This window comes from Kwoniella shandongensis, chromosome 4 (genome assembly GCF_008629635.2).
Source record: "Kwoniella shandongensis chromosome 4, complete sequence".
NCBI classification, from domain to species: domain Eukaryota; kingdom Fungi; phylum Basidiomycota; class Tremellomycetes; order Tremellales; family Cryptococcaceae; genus Kwoniella; species Kwoniella shandongensis.
This window is the reverse complement of record NC_089290.1, coordinates 568,938-589,895: the sequence shown is the minus strand read 5'-3', so window position 1 is coordinate 589,895 and position 20,958 is coordinate 568,938. Positions and strand designations below refer to the sequence as shown.

The following is a 20,958-nucleotide window of genomic DNA, read 5'->3' as shown; positions in this document are numbered from 1 at the left end:
GCACAGTTCAAACAACCTTCACCGAATTCGACTTTCACCGATAATAATCCAGCGATTAGCTGGTTCAAACCACCGTTTAGCAAATTCGATCTTCGTTCTGTTACAAAAAAACAAGCTAGATATCTACCTCCAGATCTTCTTACGAAGGTCAACATAACCACAAAATGGTAGCGCTCGATATCAGCGAGACGTCAAAGGCGTTGGCAGTAGCCGGAGGCTATGTCAGTGTGATTGGGCTTGTAAGCTACTTTGTCAAGGAGAAATTGTTCATGTGTGAGTGCAGTTGTGACGTCTTGCGTCGATAAAAGCCAGTACCAAGCACCGATCTCTGGATACTAATCGATGTTGACTGTTCGTGTCACAGCCGAAGCTCTCATCGCAACCATCATCGGGATCATAACCGGTCCCATCGCTCTAAACTGGTTCAACCCCCTCGGCTGGTCCTCTGATCCAAACTACCTAACTCACGAGATCACCCGGATCATCATCGCAATTCAAGTACTTTTCACCGGAATAGCCTTACCAGCGGCATATGTAAAAAAGGAATGGAAATCGCTCGCTACGTTGTTGGGACCAGTGATGACGATCGCGTGGTTCGTTAGTGGTCTGTTGATATGGGGATTGATACCAGGTTTGACATTCCTGGAGAGTCTGGTGATTGGTTCTTGTGTGACACCAACGGATCCAGTGTTGGCCAATTCGATCTGTAAAGGTGTGTACATAGTCGGGCTCGTCTCTACCTCTTGTCAGAAGTTGTTCGCCTCGCGCGCGACATACGCAATTAGAAGAAAACTCTGACGCTCTCTTCTAGGCCGATTCGCTGAGAAGCACGTCCCGTTACACGTGCGAAATATCATCCTCGCCGAATCCGGAGCAAATGACGGTCTTGGCTTCCCCTTCCTCTTCATTGGTCTTTACCTCATCTTGATACACGAGGCTTCTCATCCGTGGCACACTGTCGGTGGAGCAGTAGGTGAATGGTAAGTCGTCGTCAAGAGTGACATCGGTAGTTTGCTGACCGGAACTCGCGTCTGATCGTCTTACACATCTGTAGGTTTTACAATATCGTACTCTACCAGGTGACGCTCTCTTGTATCATCGGAGTCATCATAGGCTATGTTGCGCGGAAAGTGCTCAAATTCGCCAGACGGAAGCAGTAAGTTACCGTCGCATCTTTCCTCTTATCCACAACATTAGTTCATCAAATCTCTACCTCTCGCCCAGTCGACAATCATATCAAACGAAGCCTGTCTGCAGAAGCTGACCGCCCGGGGTTCAGACTAATAGATCACGAGTCTTTCCTGTCATTCGGCGTCGCCCTCACCTTTGTCACCCTCGGTATAGTCGGTCTAATCGGTTCCGACGATATTCTGTGCTGTTTTGTAGTTGGAAACTCGTTTACATGGGACGACTGGTTCAGACTGGAGACGGAAGAACACGATTTCCAGGATGTGATCGATCAACTGCTGAACAGTGTGAGTAAGCGAAATGCTTTCATCTTTCAAGGGGTTGGCCAAAGTTGCTGATGACAGATTAGGCTATATTTTTGTACATCGGCGCTATCATCCCTTGGAGTGATTTCAACCATTTCCAGATCACGCCTTGGCGTCTAGTCATCCTAGGCATTCTGGTCATGCTTGTCCGTCGTCTCCCTTGGGTCATAGTGTTGGTGAGTGTGGTGAACTCACACCGTAAGAGAGGCGTTGACCCACGTCGCCACTCTAGTCCCGCTGGATACCCTCGCTGTGTACGATGCACGAATCCCTTTTCGCTGGGTACTTCGGACCCATCGGTGTCGGAGCTGTATTCTATGTTCAAGTCGCCCTTGACGTCTTACCAGAAGACGGCACTCGACAACATCTGCGCGACGTCATTCTTCCCGTCGTTTACTTCTTGGTCTTGACGAGCGTAGTCGTACATGGTGTTACGATACCACTCGGAAAAGGTTTCCAGAGGGCCAGGACGAAGACTTTGACAATGACAAATTCGTTTTCGAAATCGAATACTGGTGGTGGTGGTGAAAATGTGGTGTCGAGATTACCTCCTCCAGTGAAACCAGGTCAAGTCGAAGTCGAAGATGGAAATGCGGTGAGGTCGGAAAGAGGAGAAGGTACCATCCGATTCGACCTCGACGACACGATGAGTGCAAGGGAAAATGGGACTTCTTCGCCACGAATATTATCGAGAAGATCAAGTCGAGCAGAACTCAGACAGTCGAATCTTGATCACTCCTCCAAGGGAAATAGGAAAGATGACGATGATACAGATGCTGATAACATGGAGATGGGCGATATGAGTCCGAACAGAAGGGCACATAGAGATCCAGATGGGTTCGATAGAGAGACGAGGGAAGATAGGATGAGAGGAGAGACGTGGAGGGAGGGACGTGATCTGGTCATTGAGAGCAATGATGGGGAGACGAGGAAGGTCATCAGGGGACCTAGGTAAAGCACTGATGCATATGAGCGATGTACAACGTTGTCGAATATGTTATGAAATAAATGATGTATTACGATGTCAGGCCCGAGTGCTAGGATGCACGTTGACTTTTCATACCCTTCTCGGTCGTTCCGGTCCTCCCACACCCGCTTGAGCAGAGTTGGCTCTTCTCATCCCACTCGTCGTATCGCTCGGAGCAGGTAACGGCGGTTCATCCTTCCTATTCAGCGACGTCGTACTAGAAGGCATCGAAGGCGATCTCGTCGGATAAGGCGGGGCGTTTGACAGTCGTGTATTTGAACCTGATGCGACAGGTCCAAGCGAGGGAGGAAGCTGGGGTGAATTCGTTCGTGAGATTGGAGGTTTTTGTAATGATGACGAAGATTGATTATGTCTGATTGTCGGTGGCTGAGCCGGTCCCGGTGGCGGTGGTGTTGGGCGAGACGTTGGGAAAGAGATATTGTTCGCAGAACCTGCACCACTGTTCTCGGAGCCTCTTCTCGACATGGGTAAAGAACTCGTCCTTTCCGGATTACCTGCCAGATTGTGAACCGGTAGTGGTACAGGCGGTGGAGGAGGAGGCATAGTCTCCATCCACCTCCCTTTCGCACTATTATAACTCCCACTTCCATATCCTGCCGAACTTGTCCCACCAAGACTCGCGCTGGTAGATGTTGTACTCCCACTTCTACCTCTTCCTTCCACCATCCCCCCACTGCCACCGTTGGTGGTTGTAGTTGACCGTTGAATTTCCTCTCTTTCCCTTCTTCTGATCGATCTTCGTTCTTCCGCCACTTCTCTAGCGATAGTATTCAGTCCCGCCAACACTCTTTCGGAATAACAGAAATCTGATGCTGTAAATCCTTCAAAATTCCTCGCTCCATATCCACATCCTCTTTCAAGTAACACTCGAATCGTCTCGAGATGTCCCCACGCACTAGCATAATGTAATGGTGTATTACCTTGAAGATCTGTCAAGTCGACATCTGCTCCCAGGTCGCAAAGTAACGAGATGAAAGGTGTATTACCAGCTTGGGCAGCGACGTGGAGGGCTGTTTTGCCACCTGAGTTGGACCAGTCGAGTAAGAATGGGAAGAGCGTGTGATAGAGGTGCGTCATGCGCAGGGTGATGGTTGATTGGACAGAGATGGGGAGAGTGGATGGTTTTGGTGGGAATAGGGGTGAGGAGAGGAGAAGATGAGTGTGGGGGGAGAGTGAGAGTGAGGGGATGGAAGCGAGGAGATGGAGAATGGTGTTGTTGTCAGAGTCCTACGGATCGCATTATATGTTAGCGAGGAAACATAAGAGGGGTATATCATCTCCAGCTGGATATCAGGTTCCATCACGTCGAGCTCAAGGAGCGAAGACCAAGTCCTCAAGCACACGAAGCGTGACTGTAATACCAAACCACGACAAGACCTCGCAATTGAGCACACCTCCCACTCACCCTCGACAACTCCTGATCGTCATGTCCATAATCCAACAACAACCATTCGAACACCTCCAAGCTACCCTCTATAGCTGCCCAACTGAGACTCGTCAATCTATTCCGATCGGTATTTCGCAAATCGGTCTTGTGCTGTAATCGCGATAAGAGGGTGACATTGTTATCTGCGCAAACCAGGATTGCAATCAGCTCATACGGTCCTTGCCAAAATTTCAAGGTGGTGGTTATGACCCACCTCGCACGGCTTGTCGTACCCGCGTTGATGGACTCCGTACGACGTTGAGCTTAGGCGGGGGATCATTGAATCGCGATGAAGTGGCAAGTGCTTGACCTGTCATCGTGGTGAAGCACAACTGATTGTGCTCATGAGGATGTGACCTGGACCTGGGTATCGAGTGCTGTTCGCTTGTTGATGATGTTGATGATGAGAATCAACGATGAACGTAAACGTCGTCGAATTCAGGGCAGTGGATTGGAATTGGTGGATTTGTGCCGGTAACTGCTAATTCGACTTCCCGGGGAGACTACCTCCTGTGTTGTTACGTTTCAATTACATCTTCCACCTTTCTTCTCTGCTTTTCTCCACATTCCCTCACTTTACCCATCACATCGCAGATAAATACTACTATCATTGGATAGCTTGTGACAAGTACGTGATAAACAATCACACCTCACGATGGCATCGTTACCTCCTCGACCTAAACCGTGGGAGACGGCCGGAGCGACCTCGACGACGAGTACTACGGCTCCTTCTACCAACGCCACTGCTGGTCCGAGCAAAACAACATCAGCGTTTGATAACGCTTTACAAGCTAGTTCGGGGTCGACAGCTGCGCCAAAGATACCTGATAGGCCGGCAGGTCTAGCCGAAAGCAGCGCGAATGGGGGTGAGTGACTCGATCAGTCGTAATGTAAGATATTTCTAATCACGTTTTGTCTTGTCAAACTAGCTCTGGGGTACTCTGGCGTACAATCCTATCAACCACAACGGTATGGCGGATCATACGGCATGTCACCATATGGAGGGATGGGTGGCTCACTCGGTGGGTATGGTGGATATGGAGGGTATGGAGGTATGAGTCGATTTGGAGGAGGATATGGTGCGGGTGGGTATGGGGGGTATGGGATGGGAGGATACGGTGTGGGAGGTATGGGTGGGCCAGGAGAGGTGAGTGTAGCCTTCAATCATCCTTTTTGGTACCCCTTCTTGTCAAACATCCTGTGAACATCCTACAAAATCACCTCATTTTTATCGTTGCCTTATTAGTCTTCGGCTCATGCTGACCCATTCTGCTCTCTATACTCCAGGGCTACACCCTCACCTCATCACTACAAGCATCCACCGCTCCGGCCTTTGCAGTCCTCGAATCGCTGGTCACAGCCTTCACATCGCTTGCCCAACTTATCGAATCAACGTATGTGGCCACCCATTCCTCCTTCTTCGCGATGGTAGGCGTAGCCGATCAACTTGGCTCCGTCAAGACCTATCTCGGACAAGTCCTCGGCGTATTTTCCGTCCTCAGATTAGGCAAGAAAATCCTTGCGTGGTTGCGGGGGAAGAAAGCTACCGTCGTAAAGAATGGAGGTTGGGCAAACGAATGGTCGAATGGCGGTCCGGTCGGCAGACCAGGAACTGGAGATGGAGGTAGTGGCGCTGGCAGACCAAGTGCGAAACCACTTGTTCTTTTCTTGTTATCGGCTGTTGGACTCCCATATTTGATGTCTCGTCTCGTACGACTCTTGATCGCTACGCAACAAGCTCAACAGGCACAACAACAACAAGGATCAATAATGAACGCGGATGGCACGATAGATCCGACCAAACTCGAATTCGTCAGAGCGAAATGGGAGTTCAAACCGTCCGAAGAGTGGGAGTTGGCCCTAGCAAGAGATGAGATTGTAGCGGTTCTGGAGAAGAGAGAAGCAGGGGGTGCAGAAGGGTCGGGGTGGTGGAGAGGCAGAACGAGAGATGGGAGAGTGGGTTGGTTCCCTGGCAACTATGTGAGTGTTGCGGCGATTTGAAGGGTCTGAGAAATGATCAGAGGAATACAGGTCACTGACGGGTCATGTCTAGGTCGAGGTCATACGGCGAAGAGAACCGGTGGTCGCAGGGAGTAACCCATGAGATGCATTACATGCTGGGCGAGAATTGAACAGCTTGATGACTTCACGGACTTGTTCATATTGAGTGCGAGCTCAAGTCGTCGCTTCTTGCGCTGCTTCCGAGTTGTTGTCCATTCCATTCACGGGAAGCGCTCGCCTGCTTCAACATTCCTAAACTTTCCCGCTTGCCACGCTCATACCAGATTACACGCATGCTAGTACGGAAACTCTTCGTAGAACCAGTTCCATGTTGCCACCCACCACATTGATGGCAGCGGCGATCACCGCCGGTTTTGTCCTCGTCAACATCGCGGCTGCCTTTGACCTCCGTTCGTTTGTTATTGTCGTTTTTGAGTTCACATTGCACTGCCTTTACTCCTCTCCTCCTGCTCCATCACTAGCTACTTGTTCAATGCCGGTCATTGAATCTAACTTTCATATGCCCGCACAATGACATATGATCCTCGAACATCTCATCAACAAGCATTCCCACCTCTCCCAATTCCTCCTGCGATAGCTGGTCCATCAACATACTATTACACGCCACCACCTCGAGTGCCGAGCCACACATATACATCCCCGCAGAGGGACTATCACGACCCTGCTCCACCTCCGCCATACGAGGCTTTCCCACCGCCCAATAGAGGATACTATGCTACTCCTCCTCGAGCTCAAGCTCAAGCTCAAGGCCAATCATCATCTCCTTCACCGCAGCGACATCAGCAACCCCCACAAGGGGGACGAAGTCGGGGTACGGACTATCTGCTCAGTCTGAACACATCAATATCAAATCTTGATCTGAACATTCAAGATGCCAGAGTCCGAGTCAATTATTCTCCAGCTGCTTTGTCATCGCCAAGTAACTCACCAAATTATAATAAACGCTTACCACCTCTACCTCGTCCTCCTCCTTTTACAAACTCACATCACCTCATCCAGCCTCCATCGATTGCTTCTTCCTCTTACGACGCTGGACCGTCGAATCACCACCATCATCTTACACCTCCACCTATCCCACCTCGTCCGACTTCTCTACCTTTACCTTACGTCCAGCCTGTCTCTCCGCTGAAGTGTTTCAAACCTTCCATACATCCACATTCGAAACCTCGTCCATCGGACGAAGATGATTTGCTCCTTCCGCTTCCTGCGATTAAGACACCGACGAGACCCCATTCTGATCCGTCTTTACCATCCTCGAGCGGGTCAACTGGAGCTGGAGGATCCGTAGGCAGGAAGGGAGTCAGGACGGACGGAAGGAGAAAGACGAAGGATGGATCTGTCGATGGCGGGAAGAGGAAAGTGAAAGGGAAGAAGAATGATCCGGAAGCAGCCTGGACACCTATTATCGACCTCACTCTCGACTCTGATTCTTACGACTCGGCTTCAGATACCTCTGGAGCATCTACACCATCTGACAGATTACGCGTCACACCTCGATCACCCGCACGTCGTAAACGAGCTACGTCCGAACAACCTCCAAACGGTCCAAGTGCAACCCTAAAAGCCATACCCTCTTCACCTTCTCCCTCTCCTGGCGGAGGGAAGGGTACCACTGTCCAATGTGCAGGCTTCACACGTACCGGTCAACCATGTAAACGACTCGTCAAGGTTTCGGCACCATACTTGACACAAAGAGATCAAAATCGACCTTTTGCGAATTACAAAGGAGGAAGAGGGGAGGACGAAGGCGATGTGGGTACGGAAAGAGTTCTGGGAAGATATTGTAAGGATCATGCGGGGATGATATGTCAAGTAGGAGGATTTTATTGGCGCGGAAGAGGTGATAAAGCAGGTGTATGGATAGATTTTGATCGTGAGTCCGGATGTCGAATTGATCGGACGTTGAGGTCAAGAGGGGGAAAGGAGCTGATTCGGATTGGTAGAGTATATATCGCCAGATTTGGGACAACAGACTCAGACGTTGTTGAGGATGACAATGGAGAGCAAGCTCACAGCCAAGGTGAGTGTTTTTGTACTTCGGTGTGGCTCATCTCTCAGTCCCTGTCATTTCGCCGTCGAGGCACTTATCGCTCTTGTATGGCGGCCGTAATAGTGGAGTGTAGAAATGACTGATCTTACACTCGTCACTTGTCTAGGAAACATCTGGCTTTTTGTACGCCTACGAACTGAAGGGTGAGCTGAAGTATCCCGGGTGGAGGGTAGTAGAGCTCGAAATGCTGATTTCCATCTTCGACGTCGGTGTAGATCTCGAAACTCCCACATTATCATTCTTCAAAGTCGGACGAACGGATAACGTTCCACGTCGAATCGGTCAATGGACACATCGTACGTTGTCGGTTCAGATCCAAGCTTGCAAGCTGCAAGTCTCAAGTTCCCGAGTGAAAAGACTGATCGATATCTTCCTTCTCCTCTCGGTTGGAACAGAATGCCAATCCAAGACTCCTACACTTCGCGATATCTTCCCCCTCCCACCTTCGTCCTCGTCCAAGCGCACTCCGGTCGGAATGGTTGGTGGTCTACAACGTTCTGGCACTCTCACCACATCATACTTACCAGGCGCTACGACGCATCTCACCCGACCTTGTCCAGCTATGAAACGATGGGAAAGACTCGTCCATCTTGAATTATCAGAGAGGTGCGCTTCTACGCCTGAGAGTAGAGCCGCGTTCGAACGTGTGAGGGAAAGATGTGATGATTGTGGATTAGGACATAGGGAGATTTTTCCATTGAGCAAATACAAGGATAGAGATGGGGATCCGAAGAGGGATGTGTATGAGTTAGTTGTCGAGGCGGTATGTAGATGGGAGAGGTTTGTGAATCAAATCACTAGTCAGTAGTTATTGTCAAGGAGCGGTAGACTATGGTAGAAAACAGTAGCGGTGATAGCACTTGCTTGTCTTTGGCTTGTTGTACGGTTGTACAGAATAGAAATAGTTATCTTTCTGACATGTATGTAGGGATGTCCAGTTGAAGATCGTATCGCAACATATCATGAGAATGATCCACATACAAATAGAATATAAAAGTGCTACAATAGGCACACCACTGTCCAAGTATCTACAAGAATGTCCAAAATCACTCATATAAACCCATTCACAGCCATCATCTACAATCGCATCGTCACAGTACGTTATATCGTCTCGTCAAAAGCCTCACGTCGTCGGACTCAGCACCCTAAATCATCGTCATAGTCTCGTTAACATCATGTTCGTCTCCGTCCAGTCCGTCGTTCCCCTCGTCAACTTGTTTGTATCCATCTGCGCAGGGCGTAGGTATTTCAGCATATCAAAGATAATACCTCTTTGATCGATTCTGCTTCCTCATCCCACTACTAAGAACGAACTATCAGCACACAAATCCTACTCTGCTCTACTTTGGTGCAGGCCCACTCACAGACTACCTCTTGGGCCTGATCGTATATCCAAGAAAATCCTAATGATGAGAATTACGAACCATTCCAAGTATTCTGCCAAGATGGAAATGAGACAGAATATATCGTGGACGATCTTTGCAGGGATCGTACTTGGTTCGTGTGTGTCTTTGTGGCCGGTTTGGGTCATGTTGGGTCGTTTGACGAGGGTTTGGATCTCTGTCACTTCGTTATTGTCATTGAAGTTCCGCTCGTTATCGTTATCGTTATCGTTATCGTTATCGTTGTCGTTGTCGTTGTCGTTGTCGTTGTCGTGATCATGGTCACAGTCTTCTCCTTTCCTGGGAGTGATCACTCGTTCTTTCCCCTTCCCTTTGGAATCCGTACCCAGCACCCCCTGAGCAGAGATCGACCTCACTCTTCGGTGGGCCAATGCATACTTCCTCGGTGTCTCTTCCTTCTTCCCCTTCCCCAAGTCTTTCAACATCCCTATTCTCCCGCCACTCGGCCTATCCGAACTCGGCTCTTCCAAGACCTTGCTCACGTCATCTACCTCAAGACTGACTTCTTCTGAATAATCTCCCTCGTCCCATGGATCTTTAGGGATGCCCCAGCTCTTCATGCCAGTGTGAAATGGTTTCAACTTTTTCTGAACTTTCCCTTTCAACCCTTCGGCATTGACACTTCCGAACTTTCCGATCTTGGGAACGCAAAGTCCTCGAGCAGCTTTCGCATCCCGGTGCGGGTGAAGGTGTTCGTCCTCCTCCCATTCATTCTCCGCCCACCTGATCTTTCGCATGCGCACAGCTTCGCCCAACAGCTCATACGCCGATTGGTCCAGCCCAGGTTCTCGCAGCGAACCCTTTGGTAGAATCGGGAGACTCGACGAGAACATCGAGTTCGGTGCAAGGGCGATCGCGAGACTTGACAGGGCGGCCGAGACGTTTGGAGGGAGCGGTAAGGGCGGTTGGGTCATCGGTGAGAAGAAAGAATTGTCATTATCGTCGTCGTCGGTGTCATCATCACGATCACCATCGTCTGAGCTATCGAGAGCCACTTGGTGGAGTTCGTACTCCGAATCGTCTTCGTGATCTGAATCATCTCCTTGATCACTCGAAGAGGCCGAAGAGATACCGGGGATCTCTTGTCGTACCCATCTTATATCATCCAGACTCCTGAGATCTTTATCCCAGTCATCACCAAATTCGCTCCCTAGTTCGCTTCCTAATGTCCTGCCCGCTCCTGCGCCTGGGAGTTCCCCGCCAAGACTACGATCGATATACGCTCGCATGCTTGCCATCCTTGAGCTGATGGAAGCGAAAGCTGGTCCGGGACTAGACGTAAGAGATCGGGACGGCGATCGTGACTTGGTACGAGGGGCGAAATCAATCGTTCGTCGTGCGTCGGGTGTCAGACCTTGCACTGACGCGCGGGGAGAAGGCCAGGGCGAACGACGACGTGATGCTTGTTTTGAGGATCTGCTCGACGATCTGCCTTTGCTTGATTTCGGGGACCCTTTCATAATCGCAATATGCGGAGTGGGTGATGAAGACCCTTGTCCAGGTTTCTGCCGAGGAGCAGGGACATACTTGGCTGGAGTGAGCAAATCAGGTTTTACCTTGTCGTTATCGTCGTGAAAATGGATACTTTGTCGACGGTCTTGCTTCGTGGGTGATCGTGACATCGTGTTCCCGCGCGAGGAAGCACCTGTTCGATCACCTCCGTCGTCGCTCGATGAGACACCAGCCGACTCCAAATCATCAACAGGTATGGTAGGGATAATCGCCGCGGAATGAGACCTCGAAGGTAAAGCGGAGCGGATAGGCTGTCGCTCGTCGTAGGAACCGGCCCGTACGGCATTGATTCTGACAGGCGGCTGAGTGGTGCGTGTGGCAGGGTCGCGTGTGGCCAGTTCTGAAGAGGGGTACTCTGGGAAAGCTGTGGATCCCCATCCTAGCTGTGCCGTCTGATCGTTGGCTCCCCTCTGTTCATTTGTCATTGCTTGTAGACCGCCACTACTAGCTCTCTCCCCGCCAACTTGCCTACTCCTCCATCCACCTCCTACCGACTGTCCCAGTTCGTCACTGGTTTGCTCCACCACTGCCATTCGCTCGTCAGCTCTTACCAACTCCCTCTGCATCTTCTCCACCTCTTTCCTCAATCTCGCGACGACCTTGCGCTGACTATCCTCACCATCAAGTGCTTCTGCCAAGGCTTGCTCGAGGGAAGCGATCCGATCTTCGTTCTCTGCTTGTATCGCGGAAAGTCGAGCGTACTGAGGGGAAGCTGTTCTGATCGCACGACTGGACGAAACGTGGGAGCGCGATACAGGTCGAGCATTGTGTTGGCGCTGGTAAAAGGGTTGAGGTGGATCATTGGTTATATCTTCTTTGTGGGCTGATGCGTTACAATCAAGATCAGGCGACCGGAGGGTCACAGGAGAATCGAGTTGTCTATCGTAACAAGCCGAGGAGGATTCCGCGTGGGGCATATCGAAGTAACCCTCTACTATCTTGGCAGAAGAGCTACTCGCCGTGGATTGATATGACGATTGACGAAGACGTGACATGTTCGGGGAGTAACGATTGTTCGAGGCAGTACGACGGGCGAGTGATTGATGAGGGCTGGACTTTGGTGCAGGAGAAGTTGGGTGCGATTGTAGGCTGACGAGATGCGAAGGGATACGTGCTTTGACTTGAATTGGGAGAGAGGCGACGACTTGTTCGTGATTGCGCAAAGCTCTGTCGGCAGCCTTGGCTGCCATGAGGAGTTCTGCACATACAATATCAGTATTACAGTAAAACGAAGTGGGAGACCGAAAGCCTCACCACTATCTCGCGTTCTAAGCAGCTTCTTCAGTTCCTTCAATCGATTCCTTACAGCCATATCATCGAGCTCCGCCTCGCTGCTCGTCCCATCCTCAACATCCACTTCCAGCCCGCTCTTCAAACCGAAATCCATATTCAGCCCCATCGCTCTCGCCGCATCTGTCGCCCTTCTAGCTCGTAGTCTCTCTTCCGTCCTTGCGGTTTCTGCATCTTCGTTCGGTGATTGCGATGGTTGTCTCGAGGGGATACCTGAATCTTGTCGTGGTGGTGTGGTGGTGATGGTAGTTGGAGGAGTAGGCATGTCGGGCAGTTGGTGATCACCATATGGTGGTGGAGGTGATGGTTCGTCAGCCGAACCGGGTAGGAGTATTGACGATGGAAGTCCAAGGCCGATCGTCGTCTGTGATTTGCCAGGCGATGTGGACATTGGTCGTTCATCGTTCGAAGGGATTACATCAAGACCAAAGCTGACATCTGCGGGACTCGCACTGATCCTGCTCAGCTCGCTCCGCCGCTTGTTATAAGAGTCTGACAGGGGTGAGTCCACTTCAACCTGCTCCTCCCGCTTATCTTTGTACAACCGTGACATCGATTGTTGCTTTGATTCGGAACCGATAAGAGGGGTTTGTGATCGACGATTGAGCGAACCTGGTGGTCGAGGTCGAGATCGACGAGCCGCGGGAGTAGGAGTGTACATTATGTCGACGTGGGTGTGTGAAGGTGGGAAAGAGTTGAACATGTATGAGAAAGTACTCGTGCTATACTCCTACTGTGCGTGGTCGACGAAAGTTCAGTTCAAAAAGTTTGAAGCCACTTTGCTCATCGACAATTGACTCACCACTATCGTTGCCTGTGAAGCGAAGCAGAACTCGAACGAAGATCTGTGTAAGACCAGAATCCCAAGCCTCCTTTCAAAGGAGTGAATAAGTAGGGAGATCTCCCCTCGTGGTCGCACGGCACCCTATTCTTACACTCTCCAGACTGTTTCACAAATTCGTACGCACGCACAAGTATTAAGTCGTATGTCACCTATGCACCTATAATTAGGGTGAATATCGATATACAACAGCAGTACCCCTAGTTTTCGGGGATGCGATGTGTTGTCTCGGTCTTGTGCGGATGTATGTGGAGTATGTAGTGTGGAGGTGTAGGGTAGGAAAGAGTAACGATAGGAACGAAGGATTCAGGTAGTCTTGTTGACGGTGGGAATGTGGGAATAAATACAAGATGATCGAGTTGTGGTAGTTGTGGTTACCATTGTAGTGTAGTTGTTGTGGTCGTCGTTGTTGTTGTTGTTGTTCTTATCGTCGAGCGGCTCTGTACTGCTCCAACAAGTACCGCAACTCTGGAAACATCTGTGTAAACAAACGAATATTGAATTGCTATCTGCATTGATAGACAAGATTCGAAACATTCAAATCTAGTTTACATCATTTTGCCACCCAAATACCATCCATAGGTCCTCCCGTCACGCACCATGCATCGCCAAGAACTTTCTGCCTTGACACATGATTGTTTGCTCATACTGCATGCACAGAACAGTTATATGAAGCCTGTTGATACTATCCGTCGGTTGGTCGATGGAAAGTCACAACAAGAGGGAGAAAAAAAAGAGGTCAGTCGCGTGCCGAAAGTGCCGTAATCCAGCGTGGGAGATAATAATATATGTAGACATGTTGTTGTGCTGCGTTCCGTTGCGTTATGTTATGCCATGTTGTGTATTTCGCACGTTCACGGTGCTGTAAGCCTCGAATCGAGATCAATTCAATCTCGGTACCACTTCCCTATCGATACGGGGTTCCCTGCATCGCTGCGCTGAGGCGAGACCATATCTCAGCTATGAAGCTTATGTAATGACTGACTTCTGACTTGATGTTGTGTGATACCCCCACTTACGACGCGCGGCGGGCGAATTCGCCAAAGTGGCAATTTGCTCCCGTTTGTGGCACATCCTCCTCGTTGACCAAAACCGACACAAATCGCTCAATTCTGCATCAAATCGACCCAAAATCGATGCGTCAAAAAGGTATGATTCGCCAAAAGACAAAAAGAAATCATTTACTGCCCCAGAGAGGGTCGAACTCTCGACCTTCCGATTGTAGATTACGAATTCTAAGCGAATGCTTAGGACTGAATAACAGTCGACTGCTGTAACCAACTCAGCCATGGGGCATCTGAGCTGTCGGCCTTGATTTTGATTTCCCTATATAGGACTGCCTTGAGGGTCAGAGCGTTCGCCCTGCATTCTAGATAGCTGTAGGTTGACGTTTGACACACGATGAAGGAGGGTGCACGAAGGGGATTGAGATATACGGTTACCAATCTGGCGAAGATTAGGTGCCACACTCAATATTGCAGAATGATGACCGATGTGGCACTGTCAAATCGTTCACTGCCACACGATCGGGAACGGTAAACTGACGACCACGGGTTCAGTCCTGGCGCCGACCTGCTCAGTCAGTATGACGGCTCGAAGCTACGATGCCTGCGGATCGGTCGATTTCCTCGCACTTCAGCCGGGTCACATTCGCGTACGATAAAAAAAAATCTATATAGTGCCATACAGCGAGAGCTAACCGAGGCGAGTTGACGAATGGGATACCATCTGAAATAGGCTCAGCTCTCAACACGACGCTCGATGATTTAGCGGGAATCACAGCTTGTATCTCGATAGGGAAGTAGCTTATGATTATGATACAATACGAGTGTCTGTATTACTACGAATTCTACACTATCTTTGCAGCCTCCGCTTACCATCCATCTCAGTTTGAAAGCCCGAGCAACCGATCTACAACTACGACGTGAAACCATCTCCACCTTGGAAAGGCGAGACATGTTCAGTTCGGTTAATTCCCGTAGGCCACCGCGTCCCTGATGTCCACCTATCTGTTTCAATTATCAGCCTGATGTATCAAGAACAAGTCTGCAATACTTACTTCCATTCTCATGGAGCTTCATCCAGCGGAGCGCATGTTTATAGGGTGAGTGCTGCATCGCGATGTGCTCGTCGTAGTTACGCCCAGGCGACCAGAGCTTCTTCAGCAAGGTGGCAGAGGTCGTCGGATCTGCCTTGGATTTAGGACAAGGTCCTCGGCCTAGATCCATAAGCGATACGAGCGACCTTTGAGTGGGATCAGCAATAGTCACATACAAAAGCTAACAACGACTTACTTCAGAAGGGACATCGGGAGCTCCCGCGGGTCGCCGTCCGTGGTGATGTCGGGGATCTCGAAATCGTCCGTGTTCGGGACATCATCGAGCATACTGACGTCCTCGTCATCGCCTTCAGCACCCTCTCCTATGTCTACCAAACCGTCCTCCTCTTCACCGTCATCGCTATCTTCATGTCCTTCCGATGGGGTCGATTCGTCTTCCGGGAACAGATCATCCTCGATTGCACCACCCGCCGCATCATCGTCTGCTCCCCTCATCGTCATCGTCGTCACCTCCGTATCGATCGATGACCTCCTCATCTTGGTCTTCGTCGGCTCGGCTTCCTCCTCCTTTTCGTCCAGGTCTTCGACCCAATGTATTTGATCGTTGACGGGGTCAAAGGCGACCGAGTCGTCTGCGACTGCTTGACGCTATTGCTAAATGCAGATCTTTTGGAGATCTATAGCCAGCTGAGATGGCTTGTTAAGATCCTCTGTGCGCGAGCGAAAAATCTCGAAAATCTGCTCGTTTATCTCGGCCTGTTGCCTTGCCACATCCGACTCGTACTCATCGCGCTTGAGAGCTTCGACAACCTTGTGCAGTACAGCTCGTAACCTTGCGACAATGAACGGGATGGATGCATTGGAAAGGTCGCCGAAGTCCTCATTTATCTCCTTGTACTGGATTAAATATCGTCAGTAATGGACCGTTCTCCTCGATATAGGCGAAGTACTGACAGGGGAGCCATCTAGCCAATGCGTACTGTACTACTCGTCCTCATTCACTCCCTAAGGAAACACATATTCTGTGGAGATATACAGGTTGAATGCCTCTGCATCGGTGGCACTGTCAGCAACATTTAGCGTTGGACCAGAGCGAATCATAGCACTCACGACAGTGCAATGAGAGAAATAAGAACCGGTGGAGTTGAATTGGTGTAAGTCGATAGTCATGTGTTAAAACGAGATTGAGGGTCAAGAAAGAAAGCAATAAAGTTGATTGGAAGAAGAGAAAGAAAGAAGAAAGTGAAATTGAACGAAAAGAAAACAGACTTTATATACGGGATATCTGCAAGCTCTAAACGACGGAAACGAACCAGCGGACAAGGACAACGTGTTCCAAAGGAGGCCTCCTTTGCTGCCGATCAGGTCATGTCTCGAAGGACCCGAGTTAGTTTGCTGGTAGTCTAGGCGACCGAGCTTAATGGCACGACAACGAGGCAATGAGCAAATGAGGCTGAGATTAGAGGGGTTCTCAAGGGGACAGAAGTTTAACTTACCTTCGTCGTGTGTTGTCCACACATCAACCAACATACCTGGATTGAATAGTCCGGCTCGCGCTCGATGAAGGTGCGAAGTGTGAAGGAAAGGCGCCGTAGCTGGCCTGCGTCCAGAAGCTCGAGATAGGTAGCACCCAAAATAGCAGATGGGTGACATCTTCGAATAGCGTCGGATACCATTGGTATAGCGTCGGCCCATCAAATCACAAGTAGCGGATATGAGGGCTTAGGGGGACCTACGTGACGCACCTTACCTTCTGTCTTTGAAGTGGGAGATTATCCGGTAATCTGTAGTGGTTTCTTCGATCAAGGGTTCGACATTAAACTGAAGAGGCGATGGGCTCTAAAAGTCAGCCTCAATCACCATGCCGCCGCCTACTGCCTGATGACAGGGAGAAAGTCACCTGGATTTGGCTTGTAATGCGGTCTGACAACCACATCCGGCGGGGAACAGAGGGGAAGGAAGTGAAGGAGTAGACGGAAAGACAGTAGCTAGCAAGTACGACAAGCATCGTTCAGTTGACTCAACTCTGATCACATGTACGACCTTGATTCACTCACCACCTTGAGTTGTGCAAGACCGACTGGACAATTTGTGCTTCAATCTTGTAAATCGTCACTATCAAAGGAAATACCACTCGCCTTGAATCCTGCCAGCTTCCTACGATACGCATAGCCGTGTACAATATCCCTCTTGCCCTAGAGAGGGTCGAAGTCACGAGTGGAGTTGTAGTGTGGTGTGGGAATGTCAGGGTGCTCCGGAGAGGGTCGAAGTGTCAACCTTTAAAGGTTCTACGGATAAAAATAATTAGTCGAGCGACTCCTGCTCTTGTAGTTAGATCGGGCGAAATAGCTTGTAGACTTGTGATAGAGTGACGATACAAAACATAATTTGATATCTCCTCGTCATCCCATCCCAAAGCGCTATGCTAAAGGGGAAGTGTATGATATACGTATAATTCAACTCTAACGCTTCGGATCTTTGACCTTACCTACCTTTAATAAGGGTCTCATCTTCTGTCACTAACGATTCACCATCTCCTCGATCTCGAGCCCGTGTTCGTTGAGTAGCGAGCGCGAACGAGCCACTTGTTCGCTCGAGCCCTCGTCGCTCGCCTAAAACTTTTCAAAGCTTTTCCTCTATTCAGTAGTCCTCTTCCTCCTCTATCGAATGCGTTGAGTCTAAATCAACAGTATTCCCCCTCCATGGGCTGCACCGCATTGCAATATCAGAATCATAATCATTCGTGAGAAATTTGTCAATACTGGTTCCTAAGAAAGGAAGAGGATGGACCAGAAGACGAATGGCACCAATGAGTTGATGGTAGCTAAGCTGATTCCAATTCTTTTCTTCCTCCTCTTATATATATGGTTATGTGATGATGTCAGGTGACGTGTGTGTGAGTGTATACATGTATACAATACACGCGAACACGTGTTCCCGCCGTCTTACCCCTCTTTCTGTACTCTGCGATATGGGAAGTTTGGAGCGCCCCAAAGAGGGTTGAACTCTCGACCTTTCAACCGAGGACACGGCTGTGTCCTACTCTGGTCATGCATCACACTGTCACATGGCTATGCATAGCTCAAGAGCACTATCATACGTAGTGCTGCTGCAATAGCCTATCCTGAATATGCATAAGGCAGTTCAATCGCTATGCAGTGTGTTTTTCCCTTATGATCCACACTGCTGCTTCGTTGACAGCGGGGTTGCTTGCCCCTTTGCAGATCATCAAAACGCCACTCTCAGCCTCCACGTGGTAAGTGCCGAGAATCAGCCGTGATTTCAATTCCAGTGTTTAGACTGTCTGTCACCTCGTGCTGTTCCACGTCGAACCTATCCTTCGCCACCCGCTTTCCCTTCCCTTCAATACGTGTTCAGTCCTTGTATATATAAACAGCCAATTACACGCATATCTCCTCCTACAACTCTATCCACAACCAGCAAATACGTTTCATACAATGTCCCTCCTCCCTCAATACCAGAAAAACCTCCCCAAGTCGGACTCAGAGTCCGTCCCTCTCTTCTCTGCCGAGTACGAGGACAACTCCGACCCGTCGCCTGCGTACCCTCCTCGTCTTGGTGCAGAGGGTACTCTGGGCGGAGTGCACAACGTGACTTATACGTTCGTGCCCCGCTGGCCTGTAGTGGGTGAACAGCAAGATGCGTTGGGTGTATTGGGTCGAACCAAGGAGGTGAGTCATCTTGTAGTGGTAGAGACGCCATCTGAGACTTGTACTGATCTCTTCGTTTGTAGGAAACAATCGCCCAAGTACAATGTGGCTTTTCTATTCTCTCCGACTACCCATCCAACCGTATCGAGTTCCTCGTTCCTGTCCCGACAGTCGCAGACGAGCCAGCTACTGGTATCACTCGTAAACCTGAAGAGCGATGGGGCAGGGTGATGGACGAGGCATGGTCCACGTTTGGAACCAACCCACCGAGCAGATTGAGGATCCAGGTCGTTGATGGACCGGGTGACTTGGAAGGCAGTGAGTGACCGTGGCTCTCACCACATCAAAGACGAACAAATACAAGTATCGTATGCTGATTTTTCCTCTTGTTTTCGATTCGCAGGACAAGCCCTGGAACGTCGTAAGAAGCAAAGGCAGATTATGTGGACAGTGATCGCTGTAACATGCCCATTCTGGGGAATGGCCTCAATCCTCTTCATCGCCTGGCTCTCCGGAGGTCTATCGGATTAATCCATATATGCCGTCACGCATCCATTCATTCTGATCCGTCTGTCTCATCTCTCATTCGATTGTAGTGTTGTTGTCGCCGTCTCATGTATCATACACGTGTACTCCTGATTCACTTGTCTTGCTGGTGCTGTCGTTCTCAATTTGACAGCGCTGCATTCGGTCGCAAAACGCAAAACAGAACATATCTCCCACACAACAAGCCGTACAAAATCGATCATACCAAGTCTTTGTCCTTTTGAACACTTTCATCATTCCCCTCAAATGCATACCCTCTTCACTGTTCGACTCGGGAGAAAGACTGCTCACCATCGACCATGCAGTGAGTTACGCGCCAAACATTGATGAGATGTATGCAGAATAGGACCGAGAGAGGTGTTTCCGCTGCAAGGTAAACTTGGCACCGCCCCGCGCCGACGAAAGCGGCAATCTCTATTTATAACGAGAGCGGTCGACCCATGTGGGTAGTGTTTAAACGAGTTAAGCATGTACCGACGTTGACGTTACGAGGCAATGTTGATCCCATTCATCCCCTTTATCACATCATATTCATACGACGAGGCCTTTTGAACCCCTGGGTTATAATCACTTGACAATCCATCATACACCATACAACGCCTTCGTTTACATGGTATAATCGACATCATGTCACTCCCTCAATACCGACAATCGGATCTTGATGACGAATCCGTACCTCTCGTCTCTGCCCCGGAATATCATAACGACGACAAGGAGACTACTGATCCATCGCCTGTCTATCCTCCTCATGCTTCTCGACTGGAACAACGCTCTGGTGGCTCTCCCTCTCCCCCGGTGGGTCTGGGTCTGGGTCCGGCTCGCGCGGCGTGACCTATTCGTATAGGCCTCGCTGGCCGGCCACTGGTGATTATCAAGAAGCCTTAGGTGTATTAGGTCAGACCAAGGAGGTAAGTCCGACCGTCACATCTCCACGATATCGAAATCAGACCGAGTCGTCGTGTGTATCGTGTATCATATAACATGGAACATACCTCTTTGTCTTCCCTCCACTCCAAGTTCAATGTTGATCGTCAATGACAATGACAATTTCACACTTGACATGTTTCCAGGAAACAATCGCTATCGCACAACGTGGTTTCCCATCACTCGCTTGTTTTCCTCAAGACCGTATCGAACTCTACGTCCCGATCCCGATCCCGATCCCTGTCCCAGGCCAACTCGTCCCAGACTCATCGAATGATAATGCGATCAACCAAGTCCAAGTCACCAAGAGTTGGGTTAGAGTGATGGATGAAGGTTGGTCAACATTCGAGTATAATCCACCAAGTAGATTGGCGGTTCAGATCTCTGATGGTCTAGGCGATTATGAAGCGAGTGAGTAACGATACACCACCCGCGTTCAAGTTCACGATTCGACGGATAGATTCAGAGTCAGAGTCAGACGTAGGAATCGCTCAGCTGATGCTGATGTCATATTTTTTCTCACCATGTTATCAGGAAAAGCTCATGAAGAGGAGATAGCCGAAAAAGAGGTTGAGACGGCAGCCACTGTTTGCCTCTCGATCCTTGCATTGATCGGTTTCGTCGTTTTCGTCATCTGGTTGTTAGGGGCAATTGTTTGAAAGAGTGATATCACTCGTCGGTGTTGACAGTGCAATATTATCGCAGGAGTACAGTAGAGATGAGTAGATAGATC

The 20,958-nt window shown here is 49.8% G+C and overlaps 8 protein-coding genes across 8 annotated transcripts; 5 read left to right on the top strand and 3 right to left on the bottom strand.

Moving 5' to 3' along the window:
- Positions 1–164: 164 nt before the first annotated feature.
- On the top strand, positions 165–2,448 carry CI109_102241 (uncharacterized protein; the record flags this gene model as incomplete). The annotated part of the gene is made up of 7 exons (XM_032004764.1): positions 165–273; positions 365–712; positions 812–980; positions 1,055–1,156; positions 1,280–1,475; positions 1,538–1,669; positions 1,726–2,448. 7 exons carry the CDS (start codon positions 165–167, stop codon positions 2,446–2,448), a joined length of 1,779 nt encoding a protein of 592 aa, XP_031860879.1.
- Positions 2,449–2,550: 102 nt separating this feature from the next.
- CI109_102240 (uncharacterized protein) lies at positions 2,551–4,518 on the bottom strand (the record flags this gene model as incomplete). Its single annotated transcript, XM_032004765.2, has 4 exons — positions 2,551–3,708; positions 3,887–4,050; positions 4,122–4,284; positions 4,483–4,518. 4 exons carry the CDS (start codon positions 4,516–4,518, stop codon positions 2,551–2,553), a joined length of 1,521 nt encoding a protein of 506 aa, XP_031860880.2.
- A 44-nt stretch (positions 4,519–4,562) lies between these two features.
- On the top strand, positions 4,563–6,011 carry CI109_102239 (uncharacterized protein; the record flags this gene model as incomplete). Its single annotated transcript, XM_032004766.1, has 4 exons — positions 4,563–4,773; positions 4,837–5,054; positions 5,195–5,887; positions 5,961–6,011. 4 exons carry the CDS (start codon positions 4,563–4,565, stop codon positions 6,009–6,011), a joined length of 1,173 nt encoding a protein of 390 aa, XP_031860881.1.
- A 428-nt stretch (positions 6,012–6,439) lies between these two features.
- Positions 6,440–8,787, top strand: CI109_102238 (uncharacterized protein; the record flags this gene model as incomplete). Its single annotated transcript, XM_065967121.1, has 5 exons — positions 6,440–7,802; positions 7,873–7,949; positions 8,086–8,122; positions 8,195–8,275; positions 8,375–8,787. 5 exons carry the CDS (start codon positions 6,440–6,442, stop codon positions 8,785–8,787), a joined length of 1,971 nt encoding a protein of 656 aa, XP_065823193.1.
- Positions 8,788–9,235: 448 nt separating this feature from the next.
- CI109_102237 (uncharacterized protein) lies at positions 9,236–12,845 on the bottom strand (the record flags this gene model as incomplete). Its single annotated transcript, XM_065967120.1, has 3 exons — positions 9,236–9,278; positions 9,344–12,092; positions 12,149–12,845. 3 exons carry the CDS (start codon positions 12,843–12,845, stop codon positions 9,236–9,238), a joined length of 3,489 nt encoding a protein of 1,162 aa, XP_065823192.1.
- Positions 12,846–14,942: 2,097 nt separating this feature from the next.
- Positions 14,943–16,254, bottom strand: CI109_102236 (uncharacterized protein; the record flags this gene model as incomplete). Its single annotated transcript, XM_032004769.2, has 4 exons — positions 14,943–15,034; positions 15,085–15,269; positions 15,320–15,732; positions 16,195–16,254. 4 exons carry the CDS (start codon positions 16,252–16,254, stop codon positions 14,943–14,945), a joined length of 750 nt encoding a protein of 249 aa, XP_031860884.2.
- Positions 16,255–18,542: 2,288 nt separating this feature from the next.
- CI109_102235 (uncharacterized protein) lies at positions 18,543–19,286 on the top strand (the record flags this gene model as incomplete). The annotated part of the gene is made up of 3 exons (XM_032004770.1): positions 18,543–18,776; positions 18,839–19,073; positions 19,159–19,286. 3 exons carry the CDS (start codon positions 18,543–18,545, stop codon positions 19,284–19,286), a joined length of 597 nt encoding a protein of 198 aa, XP_031860885.1.
- Positions 19,287–19,928: 642 nt separating this feature from the next.
- Positions 19,929–20,884, top strand: CI109_102234 (uncharacterized protein; the record flags this gene model as incomplete). The annotated part of the gene is made up of 3 exons (XM_032004771.1): positions 19,929–20,096; positions 20,372–20,636; positions 20,760–20,884. 3 exons carry the CDS (start codon positions 19,929–19,931, stop codon positions 20,882–20,884), a joined length of 558 nt encoding a protein of 185 aa, XP_031860886.1.
- Between the last annotated feature and the right edge of the window lie 74 nt (positions 20,885–20,958).